General features: G+C 41.2%; 1 protein-coding gene across 4 annotated transcripts in view; it reads right to left on the bottom strand.

The window, feature by feature from the left end:
* The window catches only part of EFL1 (elongation factor like GTPase 1), a 410413-nt gene that overhangs the window by 257758 nt on the left and 126846 nt on the right, over positions 1 to 25809 (bottom strand). For all 4 annotated transcript variants that reach the window (XM_073653133.1, XM_073653136.1, XM_073653134.1 and 1 more), the window contains one exon: positions 10900 to 11035. In XM_073653133.1, the coding sequence (XP_073509234.1) occupies positions 10900 to 11035 (136 nt within the window). The remainder of the gene's footprint in view (positions 1 to 10899; positions 11036 to 25809) is intronic.

Raw genomic sequence — 25809 nt, 5'->3', positions numbered from 1 at the left:
ACACCAGACTCTACATGTACAATGTCCATAGACAGTGAGGTGGTTATCACAGGACAGAGCGTTGCCAGACTGATGTTGTCCAGCAATGTTAATCTCTTAGTGATAAATCCTTCACAGTTAGTAAACAACAGCAGATACTTTGATAAGTGACACATCCCTGAATTCTGTGTTTCAGCCTCTATCTCCTGCTGTCTTCAGATTACATAGCAAAAACCTGCTGTCAGGTTCCCTTTAAGGCATTATAAATTGCCACAGGGTCTCTCCCATGTGCAATACTAAGGAAATCCTGAAAACAAAAGTGTTGGGGGTCCGTGAGGAAAGGGTTTAGGAAACACTGTTTTAAAAGAACAAAATTGCTTTAACCCCTCTTCTTGGGACCAGTGCTGAGTCTCTGCCACTGTCTGCAGGACTGGGGATACGTCAACAGTACTGCAGCCAATAACAGAGCTCAGCGGCTATAGCCACTCAGAGCTGCTAAGGTAATGGATTGGCTGCAGCGTTGTTCCTAGGGAGGGCGAGTAAAAAACAGTTCTCTTTTCTTAAAGGAGACTGCACCTGGGGACAGGGGTTTTCTGAAACCATTAAACCCCTTTAACTACTTTAGGACTGCCCACAGACTTTATATGTCCAGGCAGTCCTTGATCCTTTCAGTAGGGAAGTTCTAAGCATCACTGCACTGTAGAGTAGCTGAACGTCATTGGGAAGATGAGGGGGCAGGGAGCCAGATGTTAAACACAGTTAGTGGCACTTACAGTGGCTCCTCCTCTGGATTCAGAGATCACTGTGATCTCTGGATGTAGGAAGAGAACAGGAGGGTGGGTGCGAGGAAACTCAGATAGCTTTGCTGTGCAGCGAAGAGAAGGTTTTTCTCCTGTAACTGGGGCTAATAAGCCAGCCCCACTTACAGGGGAAATCATCAAATTAAACAAATATATGTAAGTGTTCAAATGGGACCTAAGAATAAATAAATAAGCATGATCCAAAAAAAAAACCCACAACATTCAGAATCGCTGTTTCCAGCCCTGCCCACACTGAATAAATACATTTCTATGGAAAGGGGAACACATTTTAAAATGTTTTTAGCAGTTCTTTTTGGTTGTAGAAAAAAAAAAGAAATATAAAAATGATGCTAAAATGAAGTCCCATGTATAAAAATAAATAAATTGCAAAAATTATTGCACCATCTGAATGAGCATGTTGCTTACTAGCCGTTAAAAACACATGTACAATAATATCCTAAACCGTAACTGGTAAGGTACGGGGGGGAAATGGCCTGGTCATGAACTGGTTAAAAAGTTTAAATTTTATTTTCATAAATCAAGTGAAGATATGAAATATTGTAAGATATCTTATCAGAGAAATTTGCATCTTTCTCCTCCTGGACTGAGTAAAATCTGTATTTAGTAAAGACATATTTTCTCATTACTGAGATAGGAGATGACAGTTTCTAATCATAAGGTTCTATGGAGAGGGGAGGAACTAGAGGCAGACACAGGCATTCTGCTGCAAGTTCTCTTGAGACAACAGCTGCACTTTAAGGTCTGGCAGCATAACTACACATCAATAGCTACATCTCTAAAGATTTTAGCAGGGGTGTGGAGTCGGTAAGCCAAACCTCAGACTCCTCAATCTCCTTGACTTTCCTTGATTCATTCTCAACTAACAGTCTAGATCCTTAGATCAGGAACAGAACAGACATTTATAGGACATTTCATAACTTTCTCAAATTCTTATGAAAAAACTTACAGCACATCCTGCATTGTGCTACTGTACCCAATGTATTATATATTTTAGGAGTTGGTCCATCTTATAAGGACTCCAACTCCGATTCCAAAGCCCTGGATTTTAGATATGATGTCGATCTGAAATCTGCACTGAATTCTTTGGTAACTTGTGAAGGGCGTTTTGAAAACCTCATTTACACACTTTGTCATTTGTTGCAGATTTCTATGGGAAAATCTTCACCCCAAATCCGTTATGTCTGTGTTTGGAATTTTTCTCTCTAGTCAATAGTATCAATAAATACTAAAGATATCCATGGACCGCTAGGGGCCGGTACGGTCATACTCTGTGAGCCTACAATTTCATACACAAATGCAATGAGATTTTTCCTCATATTCAGTAAGCACTTCTTTGTGTATTGTGATCCCTCAGTGATAGACTCTCAAGCTTTATAATGGTTTTATTAGTAAGTAAAGGGTTTCTGCACAGTTAGGGTAGGGTCATACGTCCCTTTTCTCCACGTGCGAGAAAATGGACCAGACTTGGACCAGACTTGGACCAGACTTGGACCAGACTTGGACCAGACTTGGACCAGACTTGGACCAGACCTGGACCAGACCTGGACCAGACCTGGACCAGACTTGGAGAGAAATAAAAAAAAAAAAAAAAAAGTTTCTCCACCTTCTCCATTCTGTCAGTCTGTGAAAAATCAGAATGCCCACAGATTCCACGGTATCAGAGTACAGTCTGAGTTTATTCACTGACCCAGAGACTTGCATAACCCATTTTGATCCGATACTCGGATGAAAATCAGACAGGTCTGTGAAATATTCCGTGGACCACTTGGTCCAGAAAAAAAGAATCTGACGTGCACAGCCCCACAGAATATCATAGGTACGAGTACCATCTGTGAAAGCCATGGATAGCACTTGGACGAGAAAATCAGTCGTGTGTATGACCCTTACACAGATTGTCTACCAGTCAGATGCCGCTCTCCTACACAAAGAGGATTTGTCTTTAACAAGATATATGATGAGGCTTTTTATTTTTGCATAAACGTAATATTCCTAATTGAGTAACAAAGAAAAACCTTATTTTGCATTTAGAAATACTATATAACATTAACTATGATGATAAAAGGCTAAGGTGACAATATACCGTTCCCAAACCTAACTGGTTTATAAACTAGAATGAAGTGAATGGTCCACATAATTTGTTTTCTATTGTAAAGGTTTTCCAAAATCTACAATTTATTTGTACTAAGAAATGTTTGTGCCTACCAAAACACACACAAAAAATTGTGTATCAAAACTTGACCCATTTCTTTTCTTTCCCCATTCTAATGGTTCATTAATGACCTCACAGTCTGCACCAAGCTGAATCCCTTCCCGGTAAAGATCAATGTTGCATGTTCCAGAACTTAAATGACAGAGTGCAGGACATTCTGTGGATTTCTGCTCCCACTATGACCACACGCTATAGTTCTTGTCCTCGTTTTACCAGCTTTTACATCAAAACTTCTCTTTGATCATTACAGGCTGCTAAAGACCAAAAATAACGTGGAGGCTTATTAGGCGGCAGCACATTCTGTCTTGTTAGAGGCTATCTACGGATAAGTCAAATTAGAGGAGAGGAAAAAAAATTGTGATGGATTTTCATTAAATCTATTCCAAACATTAGGACAAGCTTCACATGTCAAAGCCTTGATCTGAAGTTCTTCCAGCATCTCGAAAGTTAAATCTTGCAAATATAATTATCCAAGATTAAACGTTTATTCCATATAGCAAGCATTTAATAGCACAGGGCAATACTACTAATCTACAGCGCAGACTCCCCAATTTGCTGCATAATCTGCAAGAAACATCTCCATGAGTCTGAGGAGACACACTTACGCTGCCTTTGAAGTTCTACAACAAATTACCTTGAAACAGAAATCCCTGCTAACCACCATGACATATGCCTCACAATCACGGCGGCGGCAGTGTTTGCCTCCTTTGTGTGCGTTGCTATTTTCCCAGTGGAGAATGCTCGCTATTAGATGAATGAGAGGCAGTGGTTGCTCAGACATGGTCTTCAGAGATGGAGTATTGACTTAACATGTCACAGTCACTTTGTCTCCTCTAAGTGCTGATTTGTGAGGTCAGGGGTGATATACTGATTGCGTAGAAGAGTTCAAAATTAACTAATTTGTCTGCTTACATGGAAACCGCGTATTTGAGGTTTTCCACCAAATAGCTTCAGTATGGGAATAATTAAAAAGGAAGTTTACACAAACTATTCTTAGGTTTAAAGGGACAAAACCTTTATGGCACCGCTGATAGGACCCTAGAACTGAATGTCCAAGATTTATGAATGATTTAATCTTATCAAAGTGAGAGCCCAGCAATAACTAGAAGATCATGAGTGGTGCACAGGTCCCGGCAGTCGTGTGTTCTACTACCTCCATAATCATTACTCAGGCATACGGAAAACAGTTTCATTTTCACTGGCCGTACCCAGAGTCAGAAAATGAGACCATTACAAGTATTACGATTAGCGTTTTTACAGAATCTTTCCCAAACTGTTGTGTGTGTGTGTGCTGCGTGGTATATCCGTATATATAGCAAAATCAAAAGAAATGAACTGGAATATAAGTTGGTATACATGAAACGTGTAGGAGCGTGTTCACACTGGCCATTAAACAGACAAAACCTAAGATAGAAACAAAATGAACATAAACCCTATACTGCTATAAGTAAAAAGCAATAGTACATCTAAATGACATAGGGTACATAGTAAACACTGTCTTTGACAAAAAAAAAGCGTAAAATCCAGCCAACCAGCGCAAAGGTGTACCCAGGCGAGACGGTCCTAACCTCTAGTATTAAAACCTTACCATGAGGACTGAAGCCCGATCATTTTGTTTCTATCTTAGGTTTTATATATGTGTGTCTACACGGTATATATAGCATGTGTACTGTACATAGAGCAAGCTCATAAAGATGACTCCTTATAAGGTGGACCTACTGCATTTTAAGGCATTTTAAAGGGATTTTCCAGAATTGTACTGTTTCACACCTGTTTAAGCTGGATCGGGCTCCACTCTCTTTCCCGATGGCCTCCACCCTTCCATCTATTTCATATCAGGTTTACAAGCTGCCTGATGTGTCTCGGTGACATCATTAAGACAGTACTGTGTTTAGCTGCCGTTTCTTGGGTCTGTCAATATCCAGCTTCTTTTGTTGCTTTGATCTCCTCAGACTTTTGTCATTCTGGGTCTAGCACCAATGGCTCCACAAGTCCACCTAGTTAACTCATTGTTTGCATTAAGCACTATAAATTGACATATACAGACTAATCTCTATGCTGCATTTATTTTTGCAAACTCCTGTGATTTCTACAAACCCTCAGACCTGCTGTTTAACATCACAAATTGCTATTAGAGCATAAATTACATGAAGATATTTTTCCACCTACATCTGTATCCTGCTTCAGACCTGTAATCATCCTTTTCATCTGCACTTCTGATTTTGTGGCTTCCACCATGTTCTGTCTCACCTGTTTGTCTTCTGCCCAAAATAACCAGATGTCAGGTCCTACTGTTCTAAGTGCCTTTCAGCCCACTGTGCCAACTTGCTGGGTCTGTGTGTCCATCCTGGCCTGCGGGTTTGTGAATCCACCTTATCATTTGAAGCCTAATATTTATAAAATTGCCCTAAAGGTAGGGAATGTTAAAAAAACAAATATATAACTATAATTTACCCTTTGCTTTCCAACTTGAGTTGTTATCATCCCATTCATCACCTGACCGCTGCAGCTTATCATCGGCTTAAGCAGTAATGTTTGCATCTACAGCCCATGAACGCTGAAATCAGTGACTGACTGCAGTGGTCAGAAGACTGATGGACAGGACGTCATCATTTCTGGTATAGGTGAAGACTATTGGGACAGCTGTGCTAGAGCAATCACTCCCAATTTTAGGGGCAATTTTGCATAATCTTCTTTAAGATTCATCAATTTCTGAAACTTGATCAAAAGGTGCATTTATACTACAAGATTACTGTGGATGAGCATTCCTAGGAACGCTCATTTCATGATAATCTTGCAGTCTAAACAGGCTGCGGTCATTTAATGCTGCCAAATCGGGTAATGTAAAGCCATATTACCAGATACTGGATTTTAAAATTATGGTTCCCACATGAGTTGTCACCCAGTTTTCAACAGACCATAAATGGTAAATCTGTCTAATCAGGCAGTGATGCATCCAACACTCATAATTAATGAGTAGGCAAATTAGTCATTCCGAAATCTAGGAAAAGCTTTTCCATTATAATTTACAAGCCAGCCTACTGTACAGTCATTTATAAAGCAATTACATACACCGATCAGCCGTAATGTTACATCGAAACAGATGTGACCGACAGGACTTGGACTCCTTAGACCTCTCTTAAGGTGTCTAGCATCAACATTTTCAGTCTTCATCAAGTATACTTGGGTGCCCTTTGTCCTGTTTCATTGGTTATATCTTCTTGGTTCAGTATTGTTAGGTACTAACCACTGCACACTGGGAACGTCCCACTAGTCTTGACATTTTGAAGTTGGTCTGACACAGTCATTTTGATAATTTGGCCTTTTCAAAATCCGCATCCAACACATTAACTTAAAGGGTTATATTCAAGATGTCTTTTGAGGAACACAGAGCTTTCCAGTCTCTTTCACTTCCTGATTTTTGGTGGGGGAGGGGCTCTCCTCCTTGAATGACAGTTCTCATAAGTAGCAGAGCTTTAGCAATAGTAGAACTATACAGATCAGCACAAGTCCTGTTGTCACACATTCAGCCATCAGTGGTTTGTTCTGAAGGGTAACACTACTATAACCGTTTGAATATATAGAAGTAACATGGTATTTGAATAAGCAGCCGGTTCAGAGCTCAGAAAGCAGCTGATGGTGAAGGGGGGAGGTAAGCGGGTGATTTTGCAAGATTTATAACAGCAGCTTGTCAGGAGCTAAGAGAGAGGTTAGCAGGCAACTGCTGTAAGGAAATCAATGGGCTGGAGAGAGCTGACTAGTATGTTAGAAGATAACTTCCCTCCTGAAACGCAGAGCTGTGGAGTTGGTAAGCCAAACCTTCGACTCAGACTCCTCAATTTCCATGACACTGACTCTGACTCCAACTCCGACTCCCTCATACATGGCTCATGCTTAAAGTGATAAATTTACGGTAGGACACATTTTTATCAGCTAAAAGTCTAGACCCTTAGATCAGGAATAGGACAGACATTTATAGGACATTTCATAAATTTCCCAAATTCTTATGAAAAAATATTACTCACAAACTGCATTGAACTACTGAACCCAATTTATTATATATTTTAGGAGTCGGTCCATTTTATACCGACTCCAACTCCACAGCCCTGCTGAAATGTTACTACTACTCAGCCAGGGTCTGGGCAGCCACTAGAGGCCAAGCTCCATTGAAACCAGCTGCACACTAAGAAAGAAAAATGCTCCCACAGCAAGAGAATGACAACAGATAAGAAAAGCAAGTCAATTGCAAAGATGCTTATATTCATGCTAAGTAAAATAATTTACTAACTTGAGAATACCCCTTTAAAGAACTAACTGTCCACTTCCTACCTAATATATCTCACCCCTTTTGAGGGATAATCAGTTATTCACTTGATATATCAGTGGTTTTAATGTTTTATAGCCAAATAGTTGCTTATTTTTCACACTGCTAAAAGATAAATTCATAAAGTGTAATATGTCTTAATTACCATTCTATAATCACAACAGTATTGTGTAGCTTGTACAATAGCTTTTCAAACTGTAAGCTGAAACAATACCCCCATAGTAAACAGTCAATGTATATAAAATAATGTACTCTCAATAATGATTGTTCCTCATTGCTTGTGCAATTGATGTAAGAGACCATTCTCTGGGGTCACTGGTACAAGAAATCATTCACTGGCTAAACAGATCAGTCAATGATGGACAGATCAGAGATACATAAAAGCACAGAATTCTGATAGTAGAGAAACAATATTAATCAAAAAAATGATACCCCTATATCCAGAACCATGGTGGGGTGATCACAACATGAACACTTCAATAGTTATTGACAAATATAAGTTTATTAGAATATTAAAAATAACAATAAAATCAAAGTGCCTCAAATGTGAGGGACGAATAGATGCAATACCCTATATCAGCAAAGCAACAATAATAGCCATACAATGCCCCATTAATGAAAATAAATATACACTGTGTTAATATATAAATGCATAGAAATGAATTTCATCTACAGTTAAAGAGAGGTAATTAGAGAGAAAATTGCATATGCATGTAAAAACACCAGTAGGCTCTCTCAGATATTCTTATAGCAGGCCTGTGCTAGGTAAAGTGACAGTGCATACAATAATATGGATTAATGATCCCAACAAAAAAGTGCAAGGTGCATTAAACCTATAGAAAAGGGGAGACAAAGTGTGCAAAAACAGCAAGATAAGGTCTCATAGGATGCCTATGGCAGAGAGGTAACAGCTCAATTAAACATGTAGTGTAGATACCTGGGTGTTGTAATGGCTTCTGGGCTGGGTATGCAGGCGTCCCTCTACCCCAACGCGCGTTTTGTTCACACTTCCTCAGGGGCGCTGAGCGTCAGTGGCCACATGACAGTTTGTGAGTGCGCACGTTATGAGCGCTTGTCTTCCCGCTTGCAGCTCTGACGCTTAGCAGCTCCGGAGCATGCGCACATAGGATGTGAAGCTGGAACCTACGCCCAGATTTAGTGCACATGCCCATAAAGCTGAGAGTCATTACACAAGCGCGGGATCGGCTGGGAGATTGTGGTGACGTAGGGAGCAGTGACGGGAAGAAATGCTAATATGATGAGTGGGAAGAATTTGAAAAGGCATTTGAATGACCATGATTGAAAATCTAGATATGCCCACGCCTATGACTGAAGCAGAAGGTATGTGGGGCAATCATAAAAGTATAAAAATAGATTTTTGCGCTAAATACTGGGACATTTTTCTTGAGATAAACATGTTAGTGATGCACTGTGCGTCACTAACAAGACACTGGGAGCAGTTTAACGGCAAAAAAGACACAATAGGTTTCCTTTAAATAAATCTGCCATATCGTGTCTTGGCTTGGCCTTAATCTTGGTTTTGATGTTCCCCAAGTCAAAATAGGACAGAGCACTGTTGCTTTATATGGCGGATGCAAAAGACAGCAGCCACAAGTAGATACATTTCCTTAGGCCACGTTCACACCTTCAGTATTTGGTCAGTATTTTCCATCAGTATTTATAAGCCAAATCCAGGAGTGGAACAATCAGAGGAAAAGTATAAGGCCACGGCCCCACTATCCGTATTCTGTCAGTATTTTTTCTCAGGAGTGGGAGCCAAAACTAGATGAGGAACAATCAACGAAAAGGTATAATAGAAACAAGTCACCAATTCTGCATTTATCACCAACTCCTGGTTTTGTCTCCCACTCCTGAGAAAAAATACTTACCGAAAACTGAACGTGTGAACGTGGCCTTACATTTACGCTCTCCAGGACTGCACTTCTGCGCTGTCCATGGGCATAAGACAAGGAAAATTCCCCATAGCTGCTCTCTGGCAGCTGTCAGTGATGATGAGCGTCTCTAGATTACTAGAATTGCTTCATCTTATAAAAGGGAAAGTTTGAGTAATAAGAGTAAAAAAGGAAAAGGCTGACGTGCAGTTCCATAACGTGTAAACAATGGTTCACCAAGGGTAAACCTGATTTGCCGCAGCTAATGTATAGGCATTAAATAATGAGATTCCCTTCAGCTGTAATAACTATCCATGTTTCGTTTTTTACTGATTGAAAAATATCAAGTTACCGCATCGAAGTTTCCTCACGTTCTGGAAACAGGCACGTAGTTAAGAAAGGGGGAAAAATAAGGAGAAACTGCACATCTGGAAGGAATTCTAACTTTCCATGACACAGTTTTGGAAACTTAATTTCCACTATATTTCACATGACCAGATGGCAGCGAACACATCCTATATTTAGCCCATTTTATCACTGATTGAATGTTTACAAAAATGCCAGAACATATAAGAATCCGATGCTGGGGTATACCATGAAAGACAACTATGTGATAGTCACTGAACACAAACCACAAGGGTAGTGTATATGGAAGAAGTCCTAGTGCTGAACTGTGCCGGGATCTCAAAAAGTAAGACAAAAAATCATCCATTATACTAATCAATCATAATCAAACGTATAATCAATAACATAGCCAACATCAATAAGGGTTGTCAATTGCTACCAAACTAAATAACAGAGCTCTGCGAGAACCCCAGTCCGGTCAGAATAAAACATGCAATAGATTTTGGAGGACCCTCAATAATAGGAATAATAGTCCCAGTTAATTTATATTTAGAGGGAGCCTGTCACATCTATAAATGCTATTTACCTGCAGACATAGGGGTAATCTGCACGTAAATAGTATTTAAATCCTTTGTAGACAACGTACAGGAGCAGCGGCTGCAGGGAGAAAATTACATATTATTCTCCCAGCAGCCTCTTGCTTCCAGTCATTGGTGCTACAGGGAGGAATTATAGTCACCTTTCACTACACAATGAGCGCTGTAGCTGTATTCACTCCCAGGAATTTTGATGGACAGCCGGCTCTGCAGACACACTCACCCATTCTCTGTAGAGGCAGCTGTCAATCAAAGTGCCGGGGGGTGATTACAGCGCTTTCACTGCGTAGTGAAGAGTGACAGAAACCGCTGCCTGCACCACCTTGATGACTAAACTTAGTTTTCACCCTATAGCCCATGCTCCTGTAAGTCTGTCTTAGTATTTAAACGCTACTAAATGATAAGTTTATCCACAAGAGCAAAACCAGGGGAGCATAAAAAGCCCAATTGGAGATAGAATACGTCAAAGACACCTATCGCAAATTGGGCTTTTTATGCTCCCCTGGTTTCGCTCTTGTGAATAAATGTTTTTGGGACTGCCCCCCCTTTAGTCCATAATTCTGGCTATGTATGGATAAATGCTAAATTGCATTTCTGGTTGTGACAGGTTCCCTTTAATAAGAGTTATGACTGTACTGTGAATTTTTGTTACGGAGAAATTATTTCATGAACTAAATTACAGCATTGTTACGTATTCTTTAGCTATATAAAAAAAAAAGTAATCAAGGCATACCCAAGACGTTGCCCGCAGGAACTTCCTCCAAATCTTCTAATTCACGACCCATCAGGAGATAGAGGTTATCCAGGGTGCAGCAAGCCATGTGCGGAATGGCAGAGATGTCAGCATTGATGGGGCAATCAGATGGCAACTGAAATAAGAGCATAATGATTTTTGGGGGTTAAAACGCTATCTGTTAAGAACTTAAAGGGGTTGTTTACTATATTTCACATCTAAAGATGTTGTAAAGTGAAGAAAAAGGATTTTCTTTAGTCAGCTCACCACTATGGAGATCCACTGCACGGAGGCTTGTGGTGCAACAAGTAGTTATAGGGAAAACACAAATTTAAATTATCAGGGTTTTCCATAAAAAGCCATAGTTTTATTAGTAAAAAAAAAAAGGATTTACAAAAGCTCAGAAATCCATCACCATACCAGAATAAAAATATATAAAATTAGAAGCAAATCCAAGTCATTACAATGACTAAAGACATGCGTCTGAAATGCATCTTGATACACCATGACCCTTATCATAGAGCCCATGCCCCCTACAAGTCATAAAAAGTGTCTAAAAGTCAGGATCCTGGGGCAAATGAGGCCAGAAGGCTGGTGCATTTAGCTTGATAAGTCGACCATACTGTTCTTAGTCTGTTAAAGGGAATCTCTCAGCACGATTTCAACCCTCAAACTACGGTATTTATATGTGCATATAGCTCTTTCAAAGCAATACCTTTACATGGTCAGTCCGTTCCTCCATTAGTGATCAGTTCAATGTTTGAACTGCCAAAAGTAGCTGAAGAACTATTTGTAGATCTGAAACCTCCGGCACTCCACTCTATTCACCGTCCAGCGCCGCTTGTTCCTGCTTGACTGACGGCTCCTTTGCCTGAAATCACACAGCAAGGAGGCAAGCAGGAGGAGGCAGCTTTGGGCCAGGGGAGTAGAGCTGGAGTGACAGAGGCTTCAGATCTACAAACAGTTCTTAAGCCTCATTTAAATATCAATTCAAACATTGATTTTTCAGTAATTGAGGAACGGACTGGCCATGAAAAGGTATCGCTGGACTTGTCTTTGAAAGAGCTACATGCACATATAAATAATTTGGGGGAAGGGGGTGAAGACAGATATTCTTTAAGAACAACACAAGTCACTTACACCATTAGTAAGGTATACAAAAACACCAAACATCATCACATCAAGGAACTCTTGGCAGAACTATCAAAGACAGATCGTCTGTGCAAGGAGGAAATGCGCAGCATCTGCCATCAGAACATGCAATGCTACAATGATAATTTATGTACAGTACAGACCAAAAGTTTGGACACACCTTCTCATTTAAAGATTTTTCTGCATTTTCATGACTATGAAAATTGTACATTCACATTGAAGTCATCAAAACTATGAATTAACACATGTGGAATTATATACTTAACAAAAAAGTGTGAAAATATGTCTTATATTCTAGGTTCTTCAAAGTAGCCACCTTTTGCTTTGATGACTGCTTTGCATACTCTTGGCATTCTCTTGATGAGCTTCAAGAGGTAGTCACCGGAAATGGTTTTCACTTCACAGGTGTGCCCTGTCAGGTTTAATAAGTGGGATTTCTTGCCTTATAAATAGGGTTGGGACCATCAGTTGTGTTGTGCAGAAGTCAGGTGGATACACAGCTGATAGTCCTACTGAATAGACTGTTAGAATTTGTATTATGGCAAGAAAAAAGCAGCGAAGAAAAACGAGTGGCTATCATTACTTTAAGAAATGAAGGTCAGTCAGTGCGAAAAATTGGGCAAACTTTGAAAGTGTCCCCAAGTGCAGTTGCAAAAACCATCAATCGCTACAAATAAACTGGATCACATGAGGACCGCCCCAGGAAAGGAAGACCAAGAGTCACCTCTGCTTCTGAGGATAAGTTTATCCGAGTCACCAGCCTCAGAAATTGCAGGTTAACAGCAGCTCAGATTAGAGACCAGGTCAATGCCACACAGAGTTCTAGCAGCAGACACATCTCTTCAACAACTGTTAAGAGGAGACTTTGTGCAGCAAGCCTTCATGGTAAAATAGCTGCTAGGAAACCACTGCTAAGGACAGAAGGCAGAAGAGACTTGTTTGGGCTAAAGAACACAAGGAATGGACATTAGACCAGTGGAAATCTGTACTTTGGTCTGATGAGTCCAAATTTGAGATCTTTGGTTCCAACCACCGAGTCTTTGTGCGACGCAGAAAAGGTGAACGGATGGACTCTACATGCCTGGTTCCCACCGTGAAGCAAGGAGGAGGAGGTGTGATGGTGTGGGGGTGCTTTGCCGGTGACACTGTTGGGGATTTATTCAAAATTGAAGGCATACTGAACCAGCATGGCCACCACAGCATCTTGCAGCGGCATGCTATTCCATCCGGTTTGCGTTTAGTTGGACCATCATTTATTTTTCAACAGGACAATGACCCCAAACACACCTCCAGGCTGTGTAAGGGCTATTTGACCAAGAAGGAGAGTGATGGGGTGCTACGCCAGATGACCTGGCCTCCACAGTCACCAGACCTGAACCCAATCGAGATGGTTTGGGGTGAGCTGGACCGCAGAGTGAAGGCAAAAGGGCCAACAAGTGCTAAGCATCTCTGGGAACTCCTTCAAGATTGTTGGAAGACCATTTCCGGTGACTACCTCTTGAAGCTCATCAAGAGAATGCCAAGAGTGTGCAAAGCAGTCATCAAAGCAAAAGGTGGCTACTTTGAAGAACCTAGAATATAAGACATATTTTCAGTTGTTTCACACTTTTTTGTTAAGTATATAATTCCACATGTGTTAATTCATAGTTTTGATGCCTTCAGTGTGAATGTACAATTTTCATAGTCATGAAAATGCAGAAAAAAAATCTTTAAATCAGAAGGTGTGTCCAAACTTTTGGTCTGTACTGTAGATGTCATTGACATTCTATGGTCATACATAAACAAAGGGCTGCGTGCGGAGTGATTTCCCAAAGATTCCAGGATTGCCCCTTAGAAAGGAAAAAGATATTGATTGAAATGTCATGTCAAAGTTTAATCCCCTGATGAAATTGAAAGAGATACCGGCATTCCTGGCATTATTCTTTATTCCAATATGTAAAAAGCGGTTGCAAGTCAATTATACATTCAATCAGCCTCATGCTGACTTCCACTAATAGATACAATTACTATAACAACAGAATCTTTGAGTAAGGCCGGTCTCATTGCTAACCCTCCGAACTTATCTACTGCGCACAGAGCAGTCAGCAGGCCTGGTAATGTGAAAATCCTGCCACTGCTGAAATCATAGTAGGTAATGGATTTAGTCAACTCTAGCGCATAACCTTCTGTTAAAACATGCACAGCAATCTCAAAACAGATGGTGGCCATTACACACTGGATCAAATTATTTTTTCCTCCTTCTCAAAGAATGCCAAGCAGAAATGAATAATGCCTAGCCATATTTAGATGTATACTTACCAGCCAACAAAATGTATGGGCGCCATGAATACATATTTGTCAATATAATTTAAAAATCAGAAAAAGATATAGCATATTAAATATGTAATAAAAATATTAACTACAGTATTTAAAGGGGCTGTCTAGTAAGTAAAATCTTTTACAATAAGCTCAAATTGGTTAAAAAAAATAAAACCAGCAATATTCTTACCACTGATCCCCAGCAGCTCTCGGTCCGATGCGGTCTGGTCTCCCGCCAGTCCCCATTTTCTGTTGCAGAGATGATATCCCTTCAAAGGGACATGTGATCACTGCAGCCAATCAGTGGCTGTAGGAGATCACAGCTTTGACTAGTGATAGGCAGAAGAAGTCACATGTGATTGGCAAAAAGACTGTGTGAAGGAAGTATTGCATCTTTTATTTCCCTTTAATTAATGTGACCATTTTGCAAAAACCTTTCAACTCTCCAGCCAACCCACTTTGGTTCATAAACAAAACGTATTGGAACACACCTCTTAATCATTGAATTAAAATTTATTTTCAAGTCCTATTGCCACAGATGAATAAAATCAAGCTGCTAGCCACGTAGTCTGCTATTACAAACATTAGTGAAAAAAATAGGTTGTTTTAACCCCTTAAAGGAGTTGTCCACTAATATAACCACTCACACCTTCTCATACCCCACACTAGGCCCTGATAAAATAATAAACCTTATAATCACCTCCTGTGCCCGTGCCGTCGGCACTCGCTCTCCCAGGGGCTCTCGTGCGGTTGTTGTGACACGTGAGCCAGGGACCCCATCAGCGTCGGCATCACTGTCCCTGTCTCCTGTCGAATTGAACATGAAGAGGAAAGCCAGGGCTGCAGCTGATCTCTGATTTCCTCTTCATGTTCAATTTGTCCGAAGACTAGGACAGTGACGCCAGCGCTAACACATATCACAACACCGCACAAGAGCCCCGGGGAGAGCGAGTGCTAACACCGCGGGAATGGTGCCGGCATGGGAGGTGAGTATTACCTTTATTACTTTACTAGATGGTGGCCCGATTCTAACGCATCGGGTATTCTAGAATATGTATGCAGCCGATCGGGCGCAATCAGCAGAGCGTTGTTTAAATTTGGCGCCAAAATCGCTGATTGGTCGTCGGCCACGACCAATCAGCAAAGCAGTGTTTAAATAAGCGAACTGTGTTAGTGAGGACCGGAGAGCGTTGTTTAAATTTGGTGACAAAATCGCTGATTAGTCGCGGCCGCAACCAATCAGCAAAGCGGTGTTTAAATTTGGCGCCAAAATCGCTGGTTGCGGCCGGCGACCAATCAGCAGAGCAAGGTTTAAATTTGGCGCCAATAATGCTGATCGGTCGCGGCCGGCGACCGCGACCAATCAGCGAATCCTATTAGTGAGGACTGGGGAGCGGCACTGCCTGTGCGGGTACTTCCGCTTCGAGCAGCCGGGAGATGACCGGCTGCTCGCAGCAGAAGTATCCCGACCGGCGGCGCTGCTTCCCGGTCCTCCCTTCACACTTGCCGTCGGGAGATCAGTGGCCCTAGGCGCCGCTCATCTCCCGGCTGCATCACAGCTGACCTCCATGCGGCAGATGAGCCGCTAACGGATGCCATCTTTTTCTGAAATCCCGCGTCGCTGATTGGCCGCGGACGGACCAATCAGCGACGCGGGATTTCCTGGACAGAAGGACAGACAGACGGGTAAGACGATTATATACAGTTTTAAACAAAACAATTCAGATGCAGTTGAAGTTCAGACTTTCAGCTTTCATTTGAGGGTATCCACATTAAAATTGGATGAACGGTTTAGGAGTTTCAGCTCCTTAACATGTGCCACCCTGTTTTTAAACGGACCAAAAGTAATTGGACAGATTAAATAATTATAAATAAAATGTTCATTTCTAGTACTTGGCTGAAAACCCTTTGTTGGCAATGACTGCCTGAAGTCTTGAACTCATGGACATCCTTTTTGATGCTCTGCCAGGCCTTCACAGCGGTGGTTTTCAGTTGCTGTTTGTTTGTGGGCCTTTCTGTCTGAAGTTTAGTCTTTAACAAGTGAAATGTATGCTCAATTGGGTTGAGATCAGGTGACTGACTTGGCCATTCAAGAATATTCCACTTCTTTGCTTTAATAAACTCCTGGGTTGCTTTGGCATCATGTTTAGGGTCATTGTCCATCTGTAGTATGAAACGACGACCAATCAGTTTGGCTGCATTTGGCTGGATCTGAGCACAAAGTATGGCTCTGAATACATCAGAATTAATTCGGCTGCTTCTGTCCTGTGTCACATCATCAATAAACACTAGTGACCCAGTGCCACTGGCAGCCATGCATGCCCAAGCCATCACACTGCCTCCGCCGTGTTTTACAGATGATGTGGTATGCTTTGGATCATGAGCTGTACCACACCTTCGCCATACTTTTCTCTTTCCAACATTCTGGTAGAGGTTGATCTTGGTTTCATCTGTCCAAAGAATGTTCTTCCAGAACTGTGCTGGCTTTTTTAGATGTTTTTTTAGCAAAGTCCAGTCTAGCCTTTTTATTCTTGATGCTTATGAGTGGCTTGCACCGTGCACTGAACCCTCTGTATTTACTTTCACGCAGTCTTCTCTTTATGGTAGATTTGGATATTGATAAGCCTACCTCCTGGAGAGTGTTGTTCACTTGGTTGGCTGTTGTGAAGGGGTTTCTCTTCACCATGGAGATTATTCTGCGATCATCCACCACTGTTGTCTTCCGTGGGCGCCCAGGTCTTTTTGCATTGATGAGTTCACCAGTGCTTTTTTTCTTTCTCAGGATGTACCAAACTGTAGATTTTGCCACTCCTAATATTGTAGCAATTTCTCGGATGGGTTTTTTCTGTTTTTGCAGCTTAAGGATGGCTTGTTTCACCTGCATGGAGAGCTCCTTTGACCGCATGTTTACTTCACAGCAAAACCTTCCAAATGCAAGCACCACACCTCAAATCAACTCCAGGCCTTTTATCTGCTTAATTGAGAATGACGTAACGAAGGGATTGCCCACACCTGTCCATGAAATAGCCTTGGAGTCAATTGTCCAATTACTTTTGGTCCGTTTAAAAACAGGGTGGCACATGTTAAGGAGCTGAAACTCCTAAACTCTTCATCCAATTTTAGTGTGGATACCCTCAAATGAAAGCTGAAAGTCAACTGCATCTGAATGGTTTTGTTTAAAATTCATTGTGGTAATGTCTAGAACCAAAATTAGAAAAATGTTGTCTTTGTCCAAATATATATGGACCTAACTTATATTAGATTGAGGCCAAACATTTAGATCAAGAAGGGATTGTTCTAGTAGTAGTGGACAACCCCTTTAAGAGAATATATTTTTCATTCTGCTGTTTTCATCGTTTTCGTCCCTTCTTCCAACAGCCATAACTCATTTCATTTTTCTATTGACATAGTCGTGTGAGGGCCTAATTTTAAAATTGTAGCTTTGAATGCTGCCATTTATTTGACTATATAATGTGCTAAAAAACAGGGGAAAAATTTAACTGCAGTGAAAAATAAAAGACAGAATTCTGCCTTTGTTTGTTTTTAACAGCTTTCACTGTGTGATAAAAATGACCTGGCAGCACGATTCTCCAGTTCAGTATGATCTCAGGAATTCCAAACTATAACATCGTAACATAGTCTTCCTTCAACCTTAAAAACTAAGTCCATCTAGTTCAACCCATAGCCTAACATGTTGATCCAGAGGAAGGCAAAAAAAAAACATGTGGCAAACACTAAGCTCCACATTGGGGAAAAAAATTCCTTCCCGACTCCATACGACAATCAGACTAGTTCCCTGGATCAACGCCCTATCAAGGAATCTAGTATATATAACCTGTAATATTATACTTTTCAAGAAAGGCATCCATGCCCTTCTTAAATTTTAGTAGTGAATCACTCATTACAACATCATGCGGCAGAGAGTTCCATAGTCTCACTGCTCTTACAGTAAAGAATCACCGTCTGTGATTATGATTAAACCTTCTTTCCTCCAGACGTAGAAGATGACCCCTTGTCCCCGTCTCAGGCCTCAGAGTAAAAAGATCAGTAGAAAGGTCTTTGTATTGTCCCCTCATATACTTGTGCATAGTAATAAGATCACCCCTAAGCCTTCGTTTTTCCACAGTAAATAACCCCAAGTGTAATAACCTGTCTTGGTATTGCAGACCCCCCAGTCCTCTAATAACCTTGGTCGCTCTTCTCTGCACCCTCTCTAGTTCAGCTATGTCTTTATTATATACCAGAGACCAGAACTGTACACAGTATTCTAAGTGTGGTCGCACTAGTGACTTGTATAGAGCTAAAATTATGTTCTCCTCATGAGCATCTATGCCTCTTTTAATGTATCCCATTATTTTATTTGCCTTTGCAGCAGCTGCCTGACACTGGCCACTAAATGTGAGCTTGTCGTCCACCAATACACCCAGGTCTTTTTCAGTTACAGTTTTGCCCAGTGTTTTACAATTAAGCATATAATTATACATTTTGTTTACTCTGCCCAAGTGCATTACCTTACATTTATCCCCATTAAAGCTCATTTGCCATTTATCAGCCCAAGCTTCTAGTTTACATAGATCCTCCTGTAATATAAAATTGTCGTTCTCTGTATTGATTACCCTGCAGAGTTTAGTGTCATCTCCAAATATTGAAATATTACTCTGTATGCCCCCTACAAGGTCATTAATAAATATGTTAAAAAGAAGGGGGTCCAATACTGACCCCTGTGGTACCCCACTGTTAACTGAGACCCAGTCTGAGTGTTTTCCATTAATAATCACCCTTTGTTTCCTATCACTGAGCCAATTCTTAACCCACATACATATATTTTCCCCTATCCCCATTGTTCTCATTTTATGTATCAACCTTTTGTGTGGAACGTTATCAAAAGCTTTTAAAAAGTCCATATACACAACATCCACTGCATTTCCTTGGTCCAGTCCAGAACTTGCCTCCTCCTAAAAACTGATCAAATTAGTTTGACAGGAACGGTCCCTCGTAAACCCATGTTGATATTGGGTCATGAGGTTATTCTTCTTCAGATACTCTAGTATAGCATCTCTTAGGAAACCCTCCAGGATTTTACCCACAGTAGAGTTTAATCTTTTTGGCCTATAATTTCCAAGTTCAGTTTTTGTCCCCTTTTTGAATATTGGCACCACATTTGCTATACGCCAGTCCTGTGGTACAGATCCTGTTATTATGGAATCTTTAAAGATTAAAAATAATGGTCTATGACGTTACTTAATTCCTGCAGAACTCGCGGGTGTATCACATGCGGACCCGGAGATTTGTCAACTTTAGTGATTTTTAGACGCCGCCGTACTTCCTGCTGGGTTAAGCAAGTGACATTTACTGGAGAATTTTTGTTATCACTAATTATGTTTTCTGTCATGCGATTTTCTTGTGTAAATACGGTTGAAAAAAAATCATTTAGCATATTGGCTTTTTCCTCATCCACCATTTCACCCAGACTATTTTTAAGGGGGCCAACACTATCATTTTTTAGTTTTTTACTATTTATGTAGTTAAAGAATATTTTGGGATTATTTTTACTTTCTCTGGCAATGATTCTCTCTGCCTCAATCTTTGCTGCCTTGATTTGTTTTTTACATAATGTATTTAATTTTCTATATTTATTTAATGCCTCATCACTACCTACTTGCTTTAGTTCTCTAAATGCTTTCTTTTTGTCACTTATTGCGCCCCTTACAGCTCTATTTAGCCATAGTGGTTTCCTCCTATTTCTAGCATGTTTATTCCCATAGGGTATATATTGTGCACAGGTCCTATTCAGGATGCTAATAAATGTGTGCCATTTGCTTTGTGTAGCTTTATGTCTCAGGATATCGTCCCAGTTTATTGCACTAAGATCATCTCTCAACCGTCGGAAATTTGCCTTCCTGAAGTTTAGTGTCCTTGTCCTCTACAACACATCTTATTAAAGGTTACATGAAAACTTATTATTTTGTGATCACTATTACCCAAGTGACCCCCAACTCGTACATTTGATATGCGGTCTGGCCTGTTGGTTAATATTAGGTCTAGCAGTGCCCCCCTTCTTGTTGGGTCCTGAACCAGTTGTGAAAGGTAATTGTCTCTCATAGTTGTCAAAAACCTATTACCTTTGCTTGAACTACAGGTTTCTGTCCCCCAATGTATTTCAGGGTAGTTGAAGTCCCCCATAATAATGACTTCTCCTTGAGTCGCTGCTTCATCTATTTGCTTTACGCGGATATTCTCCGCTGTTTCCATTATTTTTGGAGACTTATAACAAACCCATATCAGTAATTTATTTTTTTTCCCCCTCCCCTTATCTCCACCCACAGGGACTCTACATTTTCATTAGATTCACATATATTCTCCTGCAAGATGGGTTTTAAGGATGATTTTACATATAAACACCCCCCCCTCTCGTTTGTACGGTCATTTCTGAACAGACTATAGCCCTGTAAATTAACTGCCCAGTCATGGCTCTCGTCCAGCCATGTCTCAGATATCCCCACCATGTTATAATTATTTTCCAACAAAATTAATTCTAATTCCTCCATTTTGTTGGTGAGGCTTCTGGCATTAGTGTACATGCATTTTATGTATCTCTCTGTACCTCTATTGCTTCTTACTATATTGACTGTTCTAACCCCACCCCCAATTTCTTTATTTGTGCCCAGGTCACTATCTGCAATATCTTCCCCACCTATAAAATGAATACCCTCCCTCCCCAATCCCTAGTTTAAACACTCCTCCAACCTTCTAGCCATTTTCACCCCCAGCACAGCTGCACCCTCCCCATTGAGGTGCAGCCCGTCCCTAGCGTAGAGTCTGTAGCCAACAGAGAAGTCGGCCAAGTTCTCCAGGAACCCAAATCCCTCCTTCCTACACCAGTTTTTGAGCCACTTATTTATCTCCCAAATCTCCCATTGCCTCTCTGGCGTGGCACGTGGTACAGGTAGTATTTCCGAGAATACCACCTTGGAGGTCCTTGCAGCCTAATTCCCTGAAATCATCTTTAAGGACCTTCCACCTACCTCTAACTTTGTCATTTGTGCCAATGTGCACCATGACCGCTGGGTCCTCACCAGCCCCTCCCAGTAATCGGTCAACCCGATCAGCGATGTGCCGAACTCGAGCGCCAGGTAGGCAGCACACTGTTCGACGATCCCTGTGTTTGTGACAGATTGCCTTATCTGTTCCCCTAATAATTGAGTCCCCCACTAAGAGCACCAGCCTCGCCTGCCCTGCTCTCCTATTTCCCCCCTTACTGGAGCTGACACTCCTCCGGCTTTCAGGGGACATGCCGTGCTGCAGCAGTGCTACCCCTGTACTGACACCCCCCTCATCTGCCAACTTTGCAAACTTATTGCGGTGTGCCAGATCAGGACTAGCCTCACTGGCACTCTTCCCTCTACCCCCCCCTTCTAACTGTCACCCAGCTAGCTGCCTCACTGTCCTGCAGCTCCCTACTACCACCCTCCCCCACATCTACCCCAGTGAGCAGCTGCTCAGTGAGCAGCAGACTCCTTTCCATATTGTCAATGGATCTCAGTGTTGCCAGCTGCTCATTTAGATCCAGTACCTGGGCTTCCAAACGCACAACGTGCACACATCTCGCGCCGCAGTATGCAACCGCAACCGGCTGTTCAAGGATTGCATAGATGTGGCAAGATGTACATTGGATAGCATTGCCAATAATGGAGCTCATTTCCTAATGGGGATTGCACTAGACAGAAATGTTAGGTAAAAGGAAATGTAAAGAATTACTAAAATACAGACAGCAATTCAGTCCAAATTCCTCCCTTCCAAACTCCCTGAATCCAAAATCACTGAACAACAAGTCACACACTTACTTCCGTTTGCACTTACGCTCCGGTCACACTCAGCTCGTTCACACTCGCTAAGGAAAAAGATTTAAAGAGGTTTTTTTTTTTTTTCCCCTTTTGCAGCAATGCATCCTACAGCTCAATGCACTTCCATAAGGGTTTTCATTTTCTTATATTTTAGTAGTTTTAAAACGAACATCAGAACTTTTGTAATTTATATATATAGCTTGTGTTGCTGTTTCCTGAGGTCTGTAACTTTATACATTTTTCTGTCGATGGACCGCGTGAGGGCTTTTTTCCCCACACAGAGCTAATTTTTGCAATGGTAACATTTTTAGGTAGATATAATCTGTCTATTGCATGTTTTGGTGTGAAAAATGAGTTACCGAAAAACAAAAGATCTGCTGTTTTGATTTTTTTCCCGTTTCAGCATTTCCTTATGGGATAAATATTTTTATATGTTATTAGTTTGGGAAATTACTCACATGGCAACACCAAATATATATTTTACATTTTGCTATTTACGTTTGGGGAAAAGGGTGGTGATTTAAACTTTAATACTTTTGTTTTAATATACTTTAAAAAAAATATGTATGTTCTATCCCCTTTTTTTAAGTCCCTTCCAGGGACTTGAATCTGCAATCAGTCTGATTGCCTCTACAATACATGTAGTTCTAAAATAATTCAGTATATTGTAAAATGAATGGACTTCTACAAGGTCCAGCGACAGGCCGGGTTTTTGAGGAATGGTATCATGGAAGTCAAGGAGTCCCTCAAAAAGGTAGTCAGGCTTTACCGTGGCATTTTAGAGGCTAAACTCATGCGATCGGAGCTATCTATTGGGTATATGCACCCATGCTGTATGGAGCAGGCTCAGCTCCTGAGCCTGCACCATATGGAGATAACACAAAGCAGCCGTCATTAAGGGATTAAAAAGCTATGATGCCACGATTGCAAAAAATTTGTATGGGAAATTTCCTCCCTGCTAAATATTCCACTAACTATGAGTGGTATTATTGAAGAGCATTTAAATATCACAGCAACTCGGCAACAGAACCCCCCATAAGGTGGTGTATATGATGTGGTTTCGGCAGAGTATCGTGAGGAGAGCTGGAGCACGTGCCAGCTTACTCCATTAGGTTGTTTTTGTCTTCATTGCTGACATCAATCTCCAGTCACACAGACTATTTTTAAACATGCTGTAAAGTCTGTGTTTTTCTATCTTTGTTTGGATCATTACTAAGCAGAGAAAGTGTTGAAGTTCTACACTAAGCGGTGACTGAAGCTGTGCCAGCCCACCCCTATCCCTACGGCTGAAAGTCCTGGCCTATCGGGAGGAATAAAGTTAATTTCCTCCCGGCAGCCGGGGCTCTTAGTGCAGCGGCCGGGCAGCTTCAGAACACAATTAACCTGAAAAATTAAGCCTTTATCTGAGGGTTAATAGCATAACAGGTTCCCTTTAAGTGCAGTCAATTGGGTCTTACATGTGCCATAGGTGCCCAATCATGTCACTGAGTCAGCAGATCTGTTGATTACATTTTTTTCTGCCCATATGATGGAACAGAACAACGTAAATAAGAAACATAGGTGTGAACAGAGCCTAAGAAGCCAGAACACTGTCATCCTTATACGTTAGACAAAATCCTTGAAGCATCAGAAATGGTAGATAAAAAGTGTCTCTCTTCAGCTCTATTATACAAAATCAACAGTATCATTTGTATAGAGCTGTTTGGAAAAAAAAATACAGTAAGCATTCAATCTTCTCCTTCTGTTAACCATATGGCAAGTCAGCAGCTACAAGTCGGCATTAATTATACAACAAAATGAAGCACTCTTGTTCCAGCGAGCTGTCCTACGGCCCTCTCATCATATGTGAAGGCCTGAAGAACGTCTGCCCTGTGGTCACCATCACTCTGCAGGACGGTTTTATCCAGAAGATGAAGTCTGCCCAGTCGTACATTCATGGGAAATAAACAGATCAGCTCCTTGTGTTATCATCAGAACATATGCTTGTTTGGAGAGCGCTTGGACTGGCATCGCCCCCTCTTATAGACAGCACAGATGACAATAAGAACAAACAATATTTTAAATGAAGCATTTCGGCTAAAAGCAAATGTCTGTCTTACTTCACATTCAATATTCTGCCATGGAGACATTACTTAGAAAAAAAATGTCCTGGTTTTTGATAATATGGCCAAAGGGTAAGGCAAAGTATGGGATGTATAAACTATTTCTGCAACTTTCAAAATGATTGCAGATATATATACACTTGTACAGCACATGAGCAAAAGTAAGCACGTACCTAAAAGTCTTATTCCCAAAATGTAAAGTTATCACCTGTCCTCTGGATGAATGATAACAGCATTAGGGTAGGGTGCAGATTGCTGTGATCCTCCTCAGTCTCAAGTATGGGGCTCTGGAATGCTTTGTTCGAATCGATTGGTGGCTGCGCATGCACGCTACCTCTCTGTTAATGGTCTATGTGACTGCCAGAGAAAACATTGGACTCCGATACCCCTGGCAGTGACACAAACAATGAATGGACCATTGGTGCACAGTTCTTCCCAACTGGGCATCTCAGAGGCTCATTCTCAAGATAGGTGCCGACCCTCAGCTCTTAGATATGTAATAAATACATGAGATGAGAATAATAAGTGTTTGCAGCTCGACAGCCAAGATCAGAAACAGGTAGACTGTGGTAGTCCAAAATCCACCTAGATCAGAGAACATTTTTCTCCCTCTTTCATGCATTACGCTGAAACCTTAGTTGATTATAGGCGTTCACACCGGCTCTCTAGAAAGCCAGTTTCATAAAACCTCTGTCCCCGGCTGCAGTTTATTTAAAATAAAAAAACTTGCTTTCTCCTCTTCTCCCCGGGTCCTGTGCAGAGTCTCCACTGCTGCTCCTGGTGTCTGGTATTGTCTGCAGCAGTGACGTCACATTGACAGCGCTGCAGCCAATAACTGAACTCAGTGGCTCTGATTGAGCTCACTGTACAAGTCGCTCAGAGCCGCTGAGCTCAGTGATTGTCCGCAGTGCGTCAACGTGACATCAGTGAGCAGACAATATCAGACAAGAGGATCACCGATGCAGACACAGTATTGGACCCAGGCAGGGTGAGTTAGCCCAATTTGGTTTTTTTTTAACACATTGAATCCTCAAAACTCCTTTAACTACTATTGAGAAAAATATTAAGAATTATCATATAATCAAGATTAACTATTTAAAAAAAAAAAGTTGAAATTCTGTAAGTCACTCTTTGCACATATCACTATGTATGAGCCATGGAATGAACAGCTAGGGGGAAGGGATTCAGAGACCCAGAGCTCCTTCATCCCTTCTTCTACGCATGTTACACATTTGCGCATTAATTCCTCCACCACTGCTGATCTTGCCTTTATTCTCCTATAGCTAGACGCTTATAGCCTGGCGTCCTATTATCTGATTAAGGGATGGGATCCATTGACATTAGCAACAGCTCTGCGCTGAACAGTCCAGGCTTGTCTGATCAGAAAATCATGAGACATAGACATTTAAGAAAATACACTGCTCAAAAAAATAAAGGGAACACTTAAACAACACAATGTAACTCCAAGTCAATAACACTTCTGTGAAATCTACCTGTCCAGTTATGAAGCAACA

The sequence above is a fragment of the Phyllobates terribilis genome, unplaced genomic scaffold, assembly GCF_046119375.1.
Source record: "Phyllobates terribilis strain yellow unplaced genomic scaffold, ASM4611937v1 Scaffold_11__3_contigs__length_659146591, whole genome shotgun sequence".
Lineage (NCBI taxonomy): Eukaryota > Metazoa > Chordata > Amphibia > Anura > Dendrobatidae > Phyllobates > Phyllobates terribilis.
This window is presented reverse-complemented; position numbering and strand designations above follow the sequence as displayed.